General features: G+C 40.9%; 1 protein-coding gene across 1 annotated transcript; it reads left to right on the forward strand.

The window, feature by feature from the left end:
* The first annotated feature begins 1,236 nt into the window (after positions 1-1,236).
* LOC139214642 (myosin-7-like) lies at positions 1,237-14,777 on the forward strand. The gene is made up of 37 exons (XM_070845543.1): positions 1,237-1,437; positions 2,165-2,308; positions 2,463-2,619; positions 2,721-2,748; positions 2,892-2,997; positions 3,335-3,427; positions 3,523-3,586; positions 3,889-3,987; positions 4,083-4,186; positions 4,267-4,405; positions 5,100-5,218; positions 5,400-5,549; positions 5,631-5,801; positions 5,887-6,196; positions 6,274-6,353; positions 6,463-6,668; positions 6,758-6,881; positions 6,979-7,115; positions 7,214-7,469; positions 7,549-7,791; positions 7,885-8,061; positions 8,147-8,292; positions 8,378-8,468; positions 8,548-8,937; positions 9,130-9,256; positions 9,338-9,456; positions 9,564-9,760; positions 11,050-11,233; positions 12,365-12,530; positions 12,623-12,747; positions 12,834-13,142; positions 13,229-13,432; positions 13,508-13,804; positions 13,881-13,985; positions 14,073-14,168; positions 14,257-14,391; positions 14,650-14,777. The coding sequence occupies exons 1-37, from the start codon at positions 1,237-1,239 to the stop codon at positions 14,668-14,670; spliced, it is 5,820 nt and encodes a 1,939-aa protein (XP_070701644.1). The 3' UTR covers positions 14,671-14,777.
* Positions 14,778-19,518: the final 4,741 nt, after the last annotated feature.

Consider the following 19,518-nt stretch of genomic DNA (forward strand, 5'->3'; position numbering starts at 1 on the left):
TGTTTTTCAGAGCAAAAAAAGTTTTCCTACCCAGACCTCACTAGTGTTGAGTCAATATAAGTGTGCAGGAGTGAGAATAGCAAACAAATAAACTGAAAACAACATGAACTTGATATAAAGTATATCGGCAGGTAGTTTTATTTTTGACCTAGGTAGCAATTCATACCTTTCTTGTTGCACGCTGCTCCTCCTTACAGGCAATAAATAGAATCTGGTTTCTGTCCACAACCAGTCCTCACTTGGAAAAAGAATTTAGCACAACAGGTGACAAAAAAGTGTGGTAGAACTAGAGATAGAGAGGCTATGACTGGGTGAGTCACAGACTAGTTATGCAGGAGAAAGTTCCTGGCACTCCTCCCGAAAAATCACATTATTTGGATGTGTGCAGAGAGGGCAGCCAGACATCATGAGAGCCGTAGAGAGCCCTGTCATAAGTGATGAAAGTGATGGCGATTACCGCAATGTGTGTGAGGGGTATGCGTAGAAGAAGTGAACCTCCTAGTGTGTGTGTGTATGTGTGTGTGTGTGTGTGTGTGTGTGTGTGCGTTAGCAGGTCAAGGGGATGCCCTTGGCCTTGTAAGGAAGGGTTATCTAGGGTTATATATTTGATCCCTGCCTTCGCTGCAGGTCTAGCAGCTGCCTCCTCTTCACCTGGCCTCTGTAAGTCAGCACAGCTGGTTGTATTTTGTATTCATGCTGTTTATCATAATGTAGTTTTCTATTGTCTAGATTCAAGGTTAACAGGTTTGAATATGATCTTACTTAACAGAATGTATACTACACCAAATTAAAATATTTTTATGTCAGATATACTTGAATGTTTAAATAAACTAGGTGAAACTGATTTACTAAACTAATACGTACGTAAAACAAAAGGTTTTATGTTTTATTTCCACAAATGCTGATGTGAATAAGCTGCTGTAATTCAGACATTTTACAATAACCTTAAATATCTTATTACTTTTTCTCTGCCCATGTAGATCAGCGACTTACTCTGAAGGCTCAGCTATCACCTGAGCTGAACCTACTGGTAAATTCTCCTGATTCCTTTCAAAGCAATTCATATTATAGAGTGAATGACTCATATATTATGACTAACAGAAAAAAAATAGATTTTTCCTTGTAATCAATTGTGGAAAAGTATCGTAATACAAATGTTAAGCTGAAGTGTCGGATACAGACAGAGTGAAGTCTTACTACTATGTCACTATTAACTGTATGTAATACAGTGCAGCCATGGGGGATGCAGAGATGTCTGTGTTTGGGCTGGCTGCCTCGTACCTGAGGAAGTCGGACAGGGAGCGCATGGAGGCTTCCACACGTCTCTTTGACATAAAGAAGGAATGCTTTGTTCCGGATCCTGTGGAAGAGTTTGTAAAGGCAACGATAACCAGCCGAGATGGAGACAAGGTCACTGTCGAGACGCAGCATGGGAAGGTCAGTGGTTACATTTCACCACTGAAACATTTGATATCAACAACATGCAGGGTGTTCTTATCATAGGTGCAATGATAATTACTATCATCTTGGAGTTGAAGTTTAACATGTAGAAAAGTATAATACAGTAATTGTAACAATAAGTACAAGGCATGTCAGACTCTAAAAGCTCTGTGAATGAATTAGATCCCAGTTGATGAATATGTTTTGCCTTAACCTACTTAACATGGGAAAAGATACTCATTGTCAAAACCAGATACTGCTCAGTTTCATTCTTCAGTGCTCTTGAAACCTCTGTTCCAGAAAAATAACCTCCATTTAAATAATAGTTTAGTCATTTTAATTAGTCCAGTCATCAGGGTCGTTTAGAGCAGCACGGGAAACACATTAGATGTGAGTTTGAGCTTGTGAGTCCTTGTCTGTGAGCAAGTGTTAATCTGAGTGTAAATCTATGTGTGATTTAAAGCATCTGTCCTTGAGTGAGTGTAAATACAAGTTTAAATGGGAGCCTGAGTGTCTCCAGTCACTACTGAGCATCTGACAATAGTAACGTGTGGCATGCTTTGTAATGTTAGACGAGCAACGTTGGTGATAATAGGTTAGTACATACAGGTAACAGACCCTGTCTGAATGTTTGTGTACGCTTATAAAAATGACACGGTAAAATCTAAGTGAAATGTATTTGACCAGTACATAGTAATCAGAACACTGCATTCATTTCTGCTAGACTGTGACTGTGAAAGACTCCCAGACTCTGCAACAGAATCCTCCCAAGTTTGACAAGATCGAGGACATGGCCATGTTGACCTTCCTCCACGAACCAGCCGTGCTGTTTAACCTCAAAGAACGCTATGCAGCATGGATGATCTATGTGAGTTACAGCCCACAACTGTGTTGAATGAGCCTTGTGCTAAAAGCTAGATACAATAAAACGACGTGTTCGTGGCTGATTTTGCACTAATTTTAGATGAAATCCACTGGCTTTAGTTTTCTCAACACAGTAATGATTTTTCTGTCAATCTCAGACCTACTCTGGGCTCTTCTGTGTGACTGTCAACCCCTACAAGTGGCTGCCAGTCTACAACCAGGAGGTGGTTGTTGCCTATAGAGGAAAGAAGAGGAGTGAAGCTCCTCCTCATATCTTCTCCATCTCTGACAATGCCTACCAGTACATGCTGGCAGGTAAAAAAGACAGATAATGATTTGGGTGAATTCTGCTACATGTAACAATGCTGAATCTTGATACTAACAAAACTGTACTCTTCACAAATCTGTTTTTGTAGACCGTGAGAACCAGTCAATTCTGATCACGTACGTAATATCTTATACTTGAAACGCATCAGTGACACTATATGCTGCCATGGACTACATAAGATGCTCTGTATAAAATCTTGCTCCAGATCTTATTATACTATGCCTCTGTAAGTACTGATTCATTGATTTTGCAATTACAGTGGAGAATCTGGTGCAGGAAAGACTGTCAACACAAAGCGAGTCATCCAGTACTTTGCAAGTATTGCAGCTGGAGGCATAAAGAAAGACCCCAATGCCAAAGACAAGGTAAATCTTAAACTGGCTTAAAAGACGGCTGCATGAATATCTGAGTCACCACCAACTCTCAATCCCTTCAACTTTGACTTTCCCAGTTAAAATCCTGGTGTGAGTGACAGTGCTAAGCAATCTTTGTGCACTGGTGACAAATCAAACTTCAAATCACAAACTCACCAACAATAGCAGGAATGTCATGATTTCAACTTTCAACAGCTCCTCTGTTACACGATTTTAGATTAAGAAGTTCTTTTGGTAACTTTTGGTGCCACAGGAGGTTGATAAAGTCTCTTTGGATAGCCGTAAACATTAATGACTATTAAGCATACACAATATTCCTCTTTGATAGGGTACCCTGGAGGATCAAATCATTCAGGCTAACCCTGCTCTGGAGGCCTTTGGGAATGCCAAGACCATCAGGAACGATAACTCCTCCAGATTTGTGAGTGTCTGTGCGATTGCAGCGCGGCTACTTGATTAGACTGACTGTTATTTTCTTCATATTAGAAATTAAATGAAAACTGTTTTACCTCTTAGGGTAAATTCATTAGAATTCATTTTGACAACCGAGGAAAGCTGGCCTCTGCTGACATCGAAACTTGTAAGTTAAACTAAATCCATCCATTTTCCAAGGCAACTATCCTTTGTAGGGTTACGTGGTCTCCTAGTATGTGAGAGGCAGAGTACACTGTGGACAGAATTTCAGTCTACAACATCACACACACTATATGAATTGAATTCAGAATACATAAACCTATAAAGTCTCTGTTTTGTGGTAATTGTGTTATTTGTGCATAAACCTGTTAAAAGATGTATTGTTCTATGAAAGAGTACAGGTTATTACAGGTAAACCTGCATCTATACAGGTAAACAATAAAATAACGTACACTATCCCTCCTACAGACTTGCTCGAAAAGTCTCGCGTGACCTTTCAGCTCAAAGCTGAGAGGGACTACCACATTTTCTACCAGATCTTGTCTCAGGCAAAGCCTGAGCTTCTGGGTAAGTGTACAGCATTCAGTATAGGCTTATCACTGGACTGTATCATGCACTGTATCATAAAATAAATGTTTTCTACTTTGTGAATGTCTTTTTAGAAATGCTGCTCATCACAAACAATCCATACGACTACGCCTTCATCTCCCAGGGAGAGACAACAGTAGCCTCTATCAATGATTCTGAAGAGCTGATGGCCACTGATGTGAGATAACTCTTTTAGTGAAACATCAGTTCATAATCAAGTAAGAAAAAACCAGAATGAAATTTTTTGATCTCATTCAGGAAGCATTTGATGTGCTGGGCTTCACTCAAGAAGAGAAGAACAGTATTTACAAGCTGATCGGTTCCATCATGCATCATGGCAACATGAAGTTTAAGCAGAAGCAGCGAGAAGAGCAGGCAGAGGCTGATGGCACTGAAGGTGGGGGGGGGGGCTGTTATATGGTGATGTGTATTATTATTAGCATCATTATTATGGCTATTTTTACAAGTGGTTGGGTACAGCTCAGATCCAGCATCCCTAACAGTGATACAATTGTAAACTATAAACTTTAGAGATTATGAAAAATGCACAATTTATTATGCCGTGTTCATATAGCATGTCAAGGAAAGACACGTCAGGTACACCATTCAGATTAGCATTTTGTCATGTACTGGTTTGTATGTTAGGCAGACCTGTTGCTCATCTATCATTTTCATTTTGGCAAATACTTAAATAAGACACAATGTGGACTAATTTTAAACATTAATAGTCATTTGATGAAATACAACTTTTCAACTGTCACACACTCAGTCGCCAGTCTATTAGCTGTAACTAATGTAGAATACAACAGTGCAGAAAATCCTACCTTTATGAAGGTTTTAATGTTGAGTTTAAACTATTTAACTTCATGGTCAATATGGAGAATATAGTTTGTGTTGCCATTGATACAGTGAGTTTTTTTCTGTTATTTAATCTATATTTATGTAAATGAAGCAGACAAAACCAATGTTTGGACAAACCAAGTGTGTCAAGGAATCCTAAAGAGAAAGACACAAAAGCTGAGAGAGCATGCCCAATCTCAGGTTAGATAGGTAGAGACATATGTGACATATGTATATCTTTCCTTTGCCAGTGGCTGACAAAGTAGCTTACCTGATGGGCCTGAACTCTGCTGACCTCATCAAAGGTCTCTGTCACCCCAGAGTCAAAGTAGGAAATGAGTGGGTCACCAAGGGACAAAATGTTGCTCAGGTAAGACACAGAGAAAGTCAACTTAGATCTTTACTGTAAAAAAAGTTTCTATACTCAATACATGAACACATTATGTTTTCTATATTGCTAACGCTGACAGATTGCATGAAAAAAACTGCACATGAAAGTTAGGTTTTATTTATATGTAGGCTCGGCATTAAATATATCAACTGTTCCACAGGTGAACTATGCCGTTGGAGCACTATCCAAGGCTGTCTATGAAAAGATGTTCCTTTGGATGGTATTCAGAATCAACCAGTCACTAGAGACAAAGCAGCCTCGCCAGTACTTCATTGGTGTACTGGACATCGCTGGATTTGAGATCTTTGACGTAAGTGTTATCTTATCACACAATAAACCAGCCCTGATTCAGCGTAAAATGGATGGACAATCTTTATTTTTCCCATTACAGTTCAACACCTTTGAGCAGCTGTGCATCAACTTCACCAATGAAAAACTGCAACAGTTTTTCAACCACCACATGTTTGTGCTGGAGCAGGAAGAGTATAAGAAAGAGGGCATCGAATGGACTTTCATTGATTTTGGTATGGACCTGCAGGCCTGTATTGACCTGATTGAAAAGGTGAGATACTGAGCTATTTGCATGTTCATGAATGAAAATTGATAAAAACAACAATTTTAAAAACTACCTATATTTTTTGTCTCAGCCCATGGGTATCATGTCCATCCTTGAAGAGGAGTGCATGTTCCCCAAAGCCTCTGACACCACCTTTAAAGCTAAACTCTATGACAACCATCTGGGGAAATCCAGTAACTTTCAGAAGCCCAGAGTTGTCAAAGGGAAACCAGAGGCCCATTTTGCCCTGATGCACTATGCTGGAACGGTTGATTATAATATCAACAACTGGCTGGTGAAGAACAAGGATCCTCTGAATGAGACTGTTGTTGCGCTGTACCAGAAATCTAATCTTAAACTACTAGCCAACCTCTTTGCAAATTATGCAGGAGCTGATTCAGGTATGAATATTTTGCATGTGGGTTAGACTGTTTTATTTTTGTTCGGCTTTTAAGCTACATCATTTTTTTCTGAACAGCTATGGCTGAGGGTGCTGAAGGCAAAAAAGAGAAGAAGAAGAAGGGATCATCCTTCCAGACTGTATCTGCTCTTCATAGGGTATTGTTTATGATTGCATATTGTTTTTATCCTGTACTATGGTAATGCATATGATGATGAATGCTTTAACAACCTGTATTTATAAGTGTATTGTGCACCACATTAAAAGGAGAACCTGAACAAGCTGATGACCAACTTGAGGTCTACTCACCCCCACTTTGTGCGCTGCATCATCCCCAATGAGACCAAGACTCCTGGGGCCATGGAGAACCCTTTGGTGATGCACCAGCTGCGCTGTAACGGTGTGCTGGAAGGCATCAGGATCTGCAGAAAGGGCTTCCCCAACAGGATCCTCTATGGAGATTTCAAACAGAGGCATTACTTAATTCAAGTCCGATACTGTATAATTCCAAACAGAGGCTAAATGCTACTTCACAAGGTATTTTCTCTGTTTTGTTTTTCAGATATCGCATTCTCAATCCTGCTGCCATTCCTGAGGGTCAGTTCATTGACAGCAGGAAGGGAGCTGAGAAGCTTCTTGGATCTCTGGATATTGATCATAATCAGTACAAGTTTGGACACACTAAGGTATCATCAGCAGTTGTTCTGATATTTGGAAACGTTAAAATTCTGGGGAGAAATTAAAAAGATGACAAGGCAGTAACATACCCATTGGTGTTGTTAGGTGTTCTTCAAGGCTGGATTGCTGGGTCTGCTTGAGGAGATGAGAGACGAGCGTCTCTCCAAAATCATCACTGCTATTCAAGCCAGATCCCGTGGTCTTTTGTCACGTATTGAGTATCAGAAGATGGTGGAACGCAGGTATCTTTTGTGTCCAGCCGATATTGGGCAATAAAGATTGAAGGATTAAGGGTTTGTGATTTGTATGTTTAACTGAAACCTTCTATTTTGTTCATCAGAGATGCATTATTAGTGATCCAGTGGAATGTCCGTTCATTCATGGGGGTCAAGAATTGGCCCTGGATGAAGCTGTACTTCAAGATCAAACCTCTGCTGAGATCAGCTGAAGCAGAAAAGGAGATGGCCAACATGAAGGAAGAGTTCCTGAAGCTGAAAGAGGCTTACGCAAAGTCCGAAGCTCGTCGGAAGGAACTAGAGGAGAAAATGGTTTCTCTTCTCCAAGAGAAGAATGACCTGCAGCTCCAAGTTCAAGCGGTGAGAATGGCACTATATTGACATTTTTTCATTCAACACATCATTAAAACATGTGCTAATGTGACTGAATATTTGACAGGAGCAAGATAATCTGTGTGATGCTGAAGAAAGATGCGAGGGGCTGATCAAAAATAAAATTCAACTGGAGGCAAAAGCCAAAGAGCTGACAGAAAGACTGGAGGATGAGGAGGAGATGAATGCTGAACTGACTGCTAAGAAGAGGAAGCTGGAGGATGAGTGTTCTGAGTTAAAGAAAGACATCGATGACTTAGAGTTAACTTTGGCTAAAGTGGAGAAAGAGAAGCATGCCACTGAGAACAAGGTATGACGTCTAACTTAACCATTTGCTTCAACACAGATCGGCAACTTCACGAGGCATCAACTAATTCATCTTTTATCTATTCATGGTCCCCAGGTTAAGAACCTGGTCGAAGAGATGGCAGCTCTGGATGAAATCATTGCTAAGTTGACAAAGGAAAAGAAAGCCTTACAGGAAGCTCATCAGCAAACACTGGATGACCTGCAGAGTGAAGAAGACAAAGTCAACACTCTGACTAAGGCCAAGGCTAAACTGGAGCAGCAAGTGGACGATGTAAGAATCCATATCAAAATTGTAATACTAATAATAGATGACATTGCAAGTCACAAATGTTGTAATCATGTGCATTTGCATTAAGCTTGAAGGATCTCTTGAGCAAGAGAAGAAGGTTCGAATGGATCTTGAGAGAGTAAAGAGGAAACTGGAGGGAGATTTAAAGCTGACCCAGGAGACTTTAATGGATTTAGAAAATGACAAGCAACAGCTGGAAGAGCGCCTGAAAAAGTATACATTCATCATGGCACTGTTCATTCTGTATGGTAAACTGTTTTTTTTAATTAGCTAACACTGCTTAAACAAAATGATGCAGGAAAGACTTCGAAATCAGCCAGCTAAGTGGCAAAATTGAAGATGAACAGGCCATCATTATTCAACTCCAGAAGAAGCTGAAAGAGCTGCAGGTAAAATGTGCACTAGTTGGACTTAAATATTAAATGATTACATTTTATTCTATATCTAAACATAATGTTGTGACACTAGGCCCGTGTAGAGGAGCTGGAAGAAGAGCTTGAGGCAGAGCGAGCTGCCCGAGCCAAGGTAGAGAAGCAGAGAGCAGACTTGGCCAGAGAGCTGGAGGAGATCAGTGAGAGGTTGGAGGAGGCTGGTGGAGCAACTTCTGCCCAGATTGAGATGAACAAGAAGAGGGAGGCTGAGTTCCAGAAACTCCGCAGAGACCTTGAAGAGGCCACTCTGCAGCATGAAGCCACGGCTGCCACACTCAGGAAGAAACAAGCTGACAGTGTTGCTGACCTGGGAGAGCAGATTGACAACCTGCAGAGAGTCAAGCAGAAACTGGAGAAGGAGAAGAGTGAGCTGAGACTGGAGCTGGATGATGTGGTCTCCAGTATGGAGCACATAGTTAAGTCTAAGGTATGTGCATGGAGCAGTAAACTGTGAACATCAACAGCTCCATAATTTGTTAACATACAACATAAAATCTCTCCCTCAAAGCTGGAACTATGAGTGCAAAGTAGTGAATAAATGTCCACTTGCTTTAAATACCCCATAGTATTAGAGCAGAAGTAAATGAAGGCTGTGAACTGTGGTATATTTCTTTTGAAGACTAATTTGGAGAAGACCTGCAGAAGTTTGGAAGACCAAATGAATGAATACAGGAACAAGTGTGATGAATGTCAGAGATCCCTTAATGACTTCACCACCCAGAAAGCCAAGCTTCAAGCTGAGAACGGTCAGCGTTATACTATTTTCACTTGAAATAATAAAGTTGTTTCATGTAGAGCAATTTTAAACCTAACCTTTGCCCATGCAGATGAGTTTTCAAGACAGATGGAGGAGAAAGAATCGCTCATTTCTCAGCTGACCAGAGGGAAGAATTCCTACAATCAGCAACTGGAAGACCTAAAAAGACAACTAGAAGAGGAAATAAAGGTATGAAAATGGAAAAAAATATAAAAGTAATATATGAATATATATCTTTACGTCTCAAAAGCAGTTGCATTTCCAAGAGAAACACCCACATATCAATATCAATCCAGGCCAAGAATGCATTAGCCCATGCAGTGCAGTCTGCTCGTCATGACTGTGACCTGCTCAGGGAGCAGTATGAGGAGGAGCAGGAGGCCAAGGCTGAACTGCAGCGCAGCATGTCCAAGGCAAACTCTGAGGTGGCTCAGTGGAGAACTAAGTACGAAACTGATGCCATCCAGAGAACTGAGGAACTGGAGGAGGCCAAGTGAGTACAAGAACACGAACCTCACATGATGTAATACAGATTTGTACAGGGATCTATATACTAGGCTTTTTTGCTCAGCCCACTTTGCAATGTAAGATGAAACATTGCTGGTCGATCACACATATTGCAACTCCTCATATAAAACTGCTTTATCGTAACATATGGACGGTCTGGTCCACCTGGCCTTTTCCTCCCGTTGATTTTGCTGCCTTTTCTTCCTGACCTTCCCTTCCTGTTGCTTTTGGGGAGGTGAAACAGTCTCCAGGATGACAATGTTGTTTAGAGCTGCAAATACATTTGCTGCATTTACTGCACACAGTTGAGGTCACTTATCTGTGGTCACCTCTAAATTTCCAAAGTCTGGCATCAACAGGTCCCACTGTGTACATGAGGCAATAGGACTGAGGACGGATGTGCTGACACTAAAGCAGAACAGATCAAAGAAAAAGAACTTGAGTAAAAACAATGAGGCTTACATTCAGAAACAAAATGCAGTACAAAGAAGGAAATTAATCTAGATGGAGAGGCAGGCAGGTAATCAACAAGCACCAGGTTGAAGCACAGGTAGCAGATAACAGACATCAGAAATCAGGATGAGGAACAGGTACATGTATGGGTGCAGGTGGCCAGGACAACATCTTGTTATATGCTCCAAAGGACTGATGAGATACTGAGAGACAGGTCTGTCAGCGGGTTAGAGTGATTTGGGAATGTGAAGTGGTGAGCAGGTGGATGAGGTGGTGAATCAGGCTCTGAGGACATCTGCTGGGCAGATGGAGAATGGCAGGGTTGTTAAGTTCCTGGGGGGTGGGGTGGGTGGGGTGAGAGGTGGATGGAGGCTGGAACAGGACAGACTGAGCTAAATAACAACTGACAAACCACCAGTTTCCTGAGGTACAGGATGAACCTGTTTATCTTTCCTCTTCCATCTGATTTAGCCTCCTGTGTATACTCCGATTCAAATAAATATGGTCTCACAATCATGGATAGGGATAACCAGCCATAATCAAACTGACGCACTTGAATGAATGAGGGAGCCCCTAGGTTATGACCAGCAGCCATAATGGCAATTCCAGGGAGTTAACAGTTTGAAATAATAAAAAAAATCATGGGAAAATTATGTTTATATTGATAGCTTTATATTGATTGATATGGGTAGCTTGCCCTGAAACACACTGTAGCATATATATTAACTGCAACATCTCCACTTTGAATCCACCTGGGAAAGTTTGTTGCATGTTATTCCCCAATTGTATCTCCTTAATCTCCTGTATCTCCACTCTGTTTAGAAAGAAGCTGGTTCAGCGTCTGCAGGAGGCTGAGGAGGCTGTTGAAGCAGTGAATGCTAAATGTTCCTCCCTGGAGAAGACCAAACACAGACTGCAGAATGAGATTGAAGATCTCATGGTGGACGTGGAGAGGTCTAATGCTGCTGCTGCTGTCCTGGACAAAAAGCAAAGAAACTTTGACAAGGTATATCAGTATCTAATAATAAAACACCTTCTCATTCAATGATTTTTATGTATTTTCTATACTGTCGATTGATACTGAAGACATTAGAACTATGAAGGAACACATATGGAATAATGTAGTAAACAGAAAAGTGTTAAACAAACCAGAATATGTTTTTTATTTTAGATTCTTCAAAGTAGCCACCTTTTGCTTTGATGACAGCTTTGCACACTCTTGGCATTCTCTCAGTCAGCTTCAATGATGTCGTCACCAACAGTCTCCAACAGTCTTGAAGGAGTTGCTTTTTTCTTTCTGCCTTTCCTTCACTCTGCGGTCCATCTCATCCCAAACATCTCAGTTGGGTTAGTGTCAGGTGATTGTGGAGGCCAGGTCATCTGACGCAGCACTCCATCACTCTCCTCCTTGGTCAAACAGCCCTTACATAGCCTGGAGGTGTGTTTGTGCTCATTGTCCAATGATGGTCCCACTGAGCACAAACCAGATGGGATGACATGTTGCTGCAGAATGCTGTGGTAGCCATGCTGGTTTAGTGTGCCTTGAATTTTGAATGAACCTCCTCCTCCATGCTTCACAGTGGGAACCACACATGTAGAAACCAGCGTTTGATGGTTGTCACAACTGCACTTGAGGACACGTTGAAAGTTTTTGAAATTTTCCAGGTAGTTTCTCTTTACGTAGTTGGTAGATACTTGGTGGTTCTTGCCATAATATGGATTAGAGCAGTAATTGAATAGGGCTTTTCACTGTATAGAACTGTGCACCAACCCTACCTCTGCACATCACAAGTGATGGTCTCAAACACATTGTTAATTCAAAACCACTCCAGGTGACTTCATGACGCTGACTGAGAGAATGCCTGTGAAAAGCTTTCATCAAAGCAAAAGGTGGCTACTTTGAAGAATGTAATATATAAAACATATTCTGGTTTGCTTAACACTTTTTTGTTAACTACATTATTCCATATGTGCTCCTTCATAGTTCTAATGTCTTCAATATTAATCTACAATTAATCAACAATTAATCCTAGAAAATAAGAAAAATAAAGAAAAAACATTGAATAAGAAGATGTGTCCAAACGTTTAGCAGTCCGAGGTCAATGTGGTGATCTAAACTTTCTTTCTCAATGGACAGGTCCTGAGTGAGTGGAAACAGAAGTATGAGGAGTCTCAGTGTGAGCTGGAGAGCTCTCAGAAAGAAGCCAGGTCTCTGAGCACCGAGCTCTTCAAACTGAAAAATTCCTACGAAGAATCTCTTGAACATCTGGAGACCATGAAGAGAGAGAATAAGAATCTGCAGGGTAATACATCAATGGATATGTTTAGCAGGCAATACATACACTTTCCAGGTACAAAAAAATACCAATTAAATACAACTATTTTTCAACCACAGAGGAGATTTCTGACCTCACTGAGCAACTTGGTGAGGGTGGAAAAACCATTCATGAGTTAGAGAAGGTCCGTAAGCAGCTGGATCAGGAGAAGAGTGAAATTCAGTCTGCCCTTGAGGAAGTAGAGGTACAACTAAATCCTGTAGTCCAAAATGAAGCTGTAAATCAATTCGAAATATATGTTATTTCACAAACTCCTGATATCTATCTTAGGCTTCCCTTGAGCATGAGGAGGGCAAGATTCTGAGAGCCCAGCTTGAGTTCAACCAGATTAAGGCTGACATGGAGCGTAAACTAACTGAGAAAGATGAGGAGATGGAGCAGTCCAAGAGGAACCTGCAGAGGATGATCGACACCCTGCAGAGCTCTCTTGAAGCTGAGTGTCGCAGCAGGAATGAGGCCCTCCGTTTGAAGAAGAAGATGGAGGGAGACCTCAACGAGATGGAGATCCAGCTCAGCCAGGCCAACAGGCAGGCGGCTGAGGCCCAGAAACAACTTAAATCTGTTCATGCACATCTGAAGGTAAAACTAGGAGACTAAGCTGATGTACTTTTTTGCTACTATCATTACTATGGTATCTTTGTAATCAGTAATTTAAAATGTTCCAGGATGCTCAGCTCCAGCTTGATGACTCTCTTCGTGCCAATGATGATCTTAAAGAAAACATTGCCATTGTTGAGAGACGCAACAACCTGCTTCAGGCCGAACTGGAGGAGCTCAGGTCTGCTCTGGAGCAAACTGAGAGAGGTCGCAAGCTTGCTGAGCAAGAGCTGCTGGATGTTAGCGAGAGGGTGCAGCTACTGCACTCACAGGTAAGCTGGCACTGCTCTTTTCTATTGCTGTCAATGTACTGAGGGATTTTCTAATCTAATTTTGCATTCAACCAGAACACCAGCCTGCTAAACCAGAAGAAGAAGCTGGAAGCTGATACATCCCAGCTCCAGACTGAAGTGGAGGAAGCGGTGCAGGAGTGCAGGAACGCAGAGGAGAAGGCCAAGAAGGCCATCACTGATGCTGCCATGATGGCAGAAGAGCTGAAGAAAGAGCAGGACACCAGCGCTCACCTGGAGCGTATGAAGAAGAACATGGATCAAACTATCAAAGACCTGCAGCACCGTCTGGATGAAGCTGAACAGATCGCCATGAAGGGGGGCAAGAAGCAGGTGCAGAAGCTCGAGGCCAGGGTGAGTATTTCTTATACATTTGTGATGTCGAATGGGTTGTTAGGAAAGTTTACCAAAAATTATTGTCCCTGACCAGGTGAGGGAGCTGGAAAATGAGGTGGAAATGGAGCAGAAGAAAAGCACTGAAGCTGTGAAGGGTGTCCGTAAATATGAACGCCGCATCAAGGAACTTACCTATCAGGTTTGTTGCATGCTCTTAGCTTTATTAATCTTCATGTGGGGTTTTTAAGATCATTTGCAATTGTGACATTGTCTCTTATTTCCACAGACTGAGGAGGACCGCAAGAATGTTGCCCGACTCCAGGATCTGGTGGATAAGCTGCAGCTGAAAGTTAAAGCCTACAAGAGAGCTGCTGAGGAAGCTGTAAGTGTGGAAATGTGTGATGTCAGGCCTTCATTTAGCTTCCTCCGCTCACCGTGTAACTACATTTCTTTTTATTGAACCATAACAGGAGGAACAGGCTAATGTTCATCTTGGCAAGTTCCGCAAGCTTCAGCACGAGCTGGACGAGGCTGAAGAGAGAGCTGACATCGCCGAGACTCAGGTCAACAAGCTGCGCGCCAAGAGCCGCGACGCTGGCTCCAAGGTGTGAAGCATGCACTCTGTAGCAGAAGCACAGCATCTGACCCTGACACATGCTGCTCTGTGGTGGCTGCTTTTAACTTTAATGATGCCCAGCTCTTCAAGTACTAGTATAGATATGTGTCGGGTCAATGCCAGTACTTCAGTTTACATTAGTTTATTATTGAATGCATTGCTTTGTGGCACTAAAGCAGTACTAATCTGAAGATGTAACAGCTGTTTCTCTTTTTCTTTCTTTCCAACATTCCCCCGACTGCTACAGAAAGGGTTTGATGAGGAGTGAAGCTTTGGAGCCTGCAGAAATCCTTTTGTGTGCTGTGTTACTGTAGATCCCCTCAACCATCACTATTCACAACCTGTAGTGCTTAATAAAATATCATCAAGCTGTTGCACAACATTGTATTCTTCCATTTTTTTCTTACAAAAATGAGTGGATTCATGGGACATTGTACTTCATGTAACTGTAGTTCTTATATTACTTATATATACACATAGTATTAAAGGCAGGGTCTGCAACATTGGACAGACTTGCAAGAGTGGGCAGATTTTCAAAGTATCCAAAGCCAAAAATAACACACCTCTCCTTGTATGTTCGATACACAACCACTGACTGGCAGCCTCGCCCAGCCTTTCAGTCTGACAAATAAACAACTCTGTTAAATGCCACAATCACATAGTCACAAACAAACTAGTTGTCACAAATGTAATGTTACCTTTGGCTCAGAGTTTCTGCCCTCTCGGCTCAGAGGCTGTGTATTGTGCTAATGGGTTAGCTCACTAAACAACAGTATGTCACAGTACACAAATTTGAGAGTTGCGGCCCTCTTTCTTCGTGGGTGTGTTGCTTTGTATGTGCTTTGTGTTGAGTAACTTCAACTCAAATTTTGGCTGCACTTTCTTTGCCATTCTTGCGCGGCTACCTCGCTAGCTTCAGTGGTAGTCTGCCTAGCCTTGTCATGCACAATGAGTAAAGACTTTTTCTTTTTTTTTGTCAAACCATTTGATTTATTGATGATTTTTTCCCTAAACTAAATAAGGGACTGGCAATGTCACTATTTTACTTTTCCATTAGACGAAGAGGAGTGAGATTGATGGTTTGAGGTTTATTATGATGTAAGCCAGGGGTCCGTGTGGAAATGAGGAAACAGGAAGTGCAGAGTTTGGACAAAAGGAGCCTTAAGATGATAAGAAATGTTTTCTTTGCTAGCCACGGGGTAGGGCACAGAGCAGTTTTATCGCTGAGCATGCATGGCTGGCTTAAGCAGAAACACTCTGGGGACCTATGAGGTGTCGTGGCAGAGGGCCTAAAAACTGGAAAGTTGAGGTGAGGTGATTACCAAAATAGAGAGAGATAAAACAAATCTCTTGTTCTTAAAATAGAGTTAAAGAAAGCCCAAAAGCCTGCGCCTCAAGGTCAACACTGAACCAACGCTCAGACTCAGGCCCACCATAATACCACGCATAATCACTTGCAGCTGCTCAGCAAATCCCTGTTCAAGTCTGCGTGCTCCTCCAAAGGGCAAAAGAGAATTTCTAAGAATCAATAATCATATATCTCAAATAACAACCAATCACAAATAACAGAAAATCACAGTGGGGTGTGCACATTTACATAAAATTAGGCACTTTAAGCTTAGCTGAAATGTTCTGACAATATCATGGAAAAATTATAAAGCAAAGTAGGGCTATTTTCTCAACTTGTGGCATCTGTGGTATCTCCAAGTACTTTGCAGTGCTCTAGAGACATGAAGAATAATCCATCCCATCCATCACCGTCCTTTTAGAACTCTTGAACTAAGAATGCTATCCTTACCTTTGTGTCTAGGGCTTGCTGCTGGTGTCAAGTCTCGGTTATTGTTGCTGCTGCCCGACACTGTATAATGATTTGGGGCAGGAGATGGGAGGAGAGGGAGGCCCCAGACACCCTTTGTGTAAAATTCAGGGAGTCCTGTCTCTTCTCTTATTACATGTCATGTCCTTTACTCCCTGAGTGGACAAGCAGGTATCTCTTAGCTAATGAAAGCACATTTGCACCTCTGCTTAAAGAGGCACCACATACAGCACAGTACGTGTCGAGGATTATCAGCATTATTAACAGGACATCTGAGCCCATGCTGAACAAAGATGGAACAATCCATCCATCCATCCATCCATCCATCCATCCATCCATCGTCTATACCACTTATCCTTAAGGGCCGTGGGGGGGCTGGAGCCAATCACAGCTGACATTGGGCGAGAAGCACTTAGAGACAGACGACCATTCATTTGGAACAATTCACTGCCTCTATAATTAGACCTCTTTTTAACATGGTATGTGATGCTTATGGAGGAGTTAAAAGCAATCATCTCTGACACTGTCGCATAGTTTTCATACAAATATGCTGTTCGCTGCTGTCACTGACTGGTCTAACACAATGGTGATTTACTTTACAAGCAGTTTATGAAAGGTTTTATGCACACAGCTCTGACCTATAGGTCTCTCCGAGTAAAATTCTTCTGCTACACAGAAAAGCATTTGCTTCTCCAGCAACAGCAGCAGCACCAGTGGTTGTTTGGAAAAAGTGAAACTGGTTAGTTACCATGAGCAGCAACAAAGAAATAAAAAGTCAGAAACTTACATCTCATTAACAGAAAATCCAGGGAGGATGATGTAGGACTATGGGCATACCTGGGTAGATAATTAACTTAGTTGACAGTTAACTGCATAAACGGACAAAAAACACATCTTACTTTAAACCTTTAATTGTACAGTTGTAATATGACATACATGATATAAAACATAGTGTATCAACAATATAGTAACTATAATAAACTTCAATTGTTTCTTTATTTGTAGTTTTACTTTATATGGCGTATATGTAATATATGAATATATATACACTGTTGCCCCTAAAGTTGGAATAAAATGTTTTTTACCTCTTCTCATGAAATGATTGTGACAATGTGATTTATTCTTGATCAATAAAGTGTATGTCTTCTCAACTTTATCGATCAAACTCTTCCAAACATATCACAGTGAAACTTAAACCACAATGAACCTTTGCAAACTGTGTATTCAGGCTTTAACAAAATTGGGGGTATTGAACAATTATTCCAACTTTATGGGCAACAGTGTATATATTTTGTGCTTTAAAGTAAAAAGTAGAGTAAAGCAGAAAAGAGAACAAAATAGCTGACAAATGGTAAAATTAGAAGAAAGCTTTCTGGTAAAATTAAGTTTAAAAAACAACAATTTGACTGTAGAGACTAATTACTCAGTCACTGATATAATCAGTAGGTGTCACTTATGAGGGTCTCCTCTGGGACCGAAGCTCAAAGGCTAGCTATCGAAATATCCTTGCCCACTTTATACTTCATTAAATGTGTGTGGTGACATGTTTATTTGTTGTGATATAAACACTGCATTTAAATCGTGTTTCCTTTAGTGAAGAAATGTCTGACCTGTAAGGTCAGCATTATCTTCACTTAGTCTTTAGCGGGGGCATGGAATCTCTCACTTCCATTTGGCACCCTGACACCAGCTGTCAGTAACAGGGCCGGGGAAGTTATCAGAATGGAAATAATCTCGGCACTTGTCAGCAGTTGTTGACCCTCCTTTTATCTCTTAACCTTTGGAGGGGCTGTGATCACTGGCTCTGCATTACTGTTGCTATACATACTTACTATGTATGTTGTATAAATTAATAGCTATGTTTTGTAAGTTATAGATTATTAAGTGTCATCAAATAGCAGCTCAGGTCTATAACAGTTAAAGGAGGAGTATAAAGAATATCTAAACATATTTATTTATACTTATATTTATTTTTGAATTTAATAGTATTTCACAGTATTTAAGGGTCAGCAGTTAGTATTTGTAAATTAGATTTGGGGAAACAGATTTTTAAGACACAATCATCTAAATTTAATTTTAAAGATATCAGATCTTTGACTGGTAGTAAAACCTGTTATACAAATTAAGCATCTGAGGTTAGAGTCAGACTCACTTATAGGAGGGGCATTGAAATGGAACATTAAAATTTGACGGGCTGCGGGAAATACCTGTCACTCCCTGTATATTTATGTGAGACAGAGCCTAGTGTGAGGTCAGCATCGGCTACAATTGATCCTACATGCAGGCAAAAGCAGTATCCTGAAAGCCTGCGTGTCTGCTCTCCTCAATCAGTCCAGTTCTCAGCTGGAATTTCACACAGTTATCTTTGTCCCCACAGACACAATGCCACGTCAACAGGACTGTAACTGAGGGGCCAGCTTGTGTTAGCTGCTGCCCGATAATGGGAGACGGCTTCCACAGTGACCTTGAATCGTGTCATGCTGGCACAGCCTTCTATTGTGTGTCATCATTGCTGCCTTTCAGTGAATCTCAAGCATGTCACCTGTGGCAGACCTCCGTCTGTGTGCTTCACACTTGTCGCCTGGTTAATCTCACAGACTAATGTTCTTTATTTAGACCCACTCATTCGGTATATGATGGCTGTTTATGTTACTGCAAAGTCTATTCTATGATAACTAAACACAATATGTTACCAATGCCCCGCTGTGACTCCACTTAAGCCCACTGGGTAATTGAGACCCATGCATGACATACTTTTCTAAAATATCTTCCCAGGTATTCCCTTATGTTTAGACAATAATACCAGTGGTTTACATTTATGGAATACTCTGTATCATTGCAAATCATGCAAAAAATGTGAATCAGTTTTTTTCTTGCTGCAGCTCCAAGCACTTTCTAAACTTCCAACTATTTTTTATGTAAGATTTAGTCTATTTTAAATTGAATTAGGTAGTAATATGATGATTTGTACAAAATTTTGCAATCATGCAAATACTTACTTTCACTCTGGATTTTTGCTCATTTTTAATTTTGTTTTGATTTTTAATGAGGTCCTCTTTATGCTTTAATTCTTATTTAACCATTATTTTTTGACTTTCTGTTTTGTAGAATTTGTTTTGCCATAATTCTAAAAAGTAGCACACAGACAGGACCAATGGGGGCAAAATGTTGAATGAATATATTTTCTTTCATTTTTGTTTATTTTGGTTTGGTGATATTGCCAGTTGTCCTCTAATAGCTAGCAGCTGTTGTTCACATTGTAATTTTCTATTGTTGTAAATCATATTTGAGTGATCTGCC

This window comes from Pempheris klunzingeri, chromosome 15 (assembly GCF_042242105.1).
Source record: "Pempheris klunzingeri isolate RE-2024b chromosome 15, fPemKlu1.hap1, whole genome shotgun sequence".
In the NCBI taxonomy this organism is placed as follows: Eukaryota; Metazoa; Chordata; class Actinopteri; order Acropomatiformes; family Pempheridae; genus Pempheris; species Pempheris klunzingeri.

Bases quoted from the DNA above. Each gene is read 5' to 3' on its own strand.
- LOC139214642 (XM_070845543.1), top strand. From the start codon at position 1,237: ATGGGGGATGCAGAGATGTCTGTGTTTGGGCTGGCTGCCTCGTACCTG. The intron at 7,470-7,548 runs GTGAGAATGGCA...AATATTTGACAG, and splicing joins TGCAGCTCCAAGTTCAAGCG to GAGCAAGATAATCTGTGTGA. The intron at 8,469-8,547 runs GTAAAATGTGCA...TTGTGACACTAG, and splicing joins AGAAGCTGAAAGAGCTGCAG to GCCCGTGTAGAGGAGCTGGA.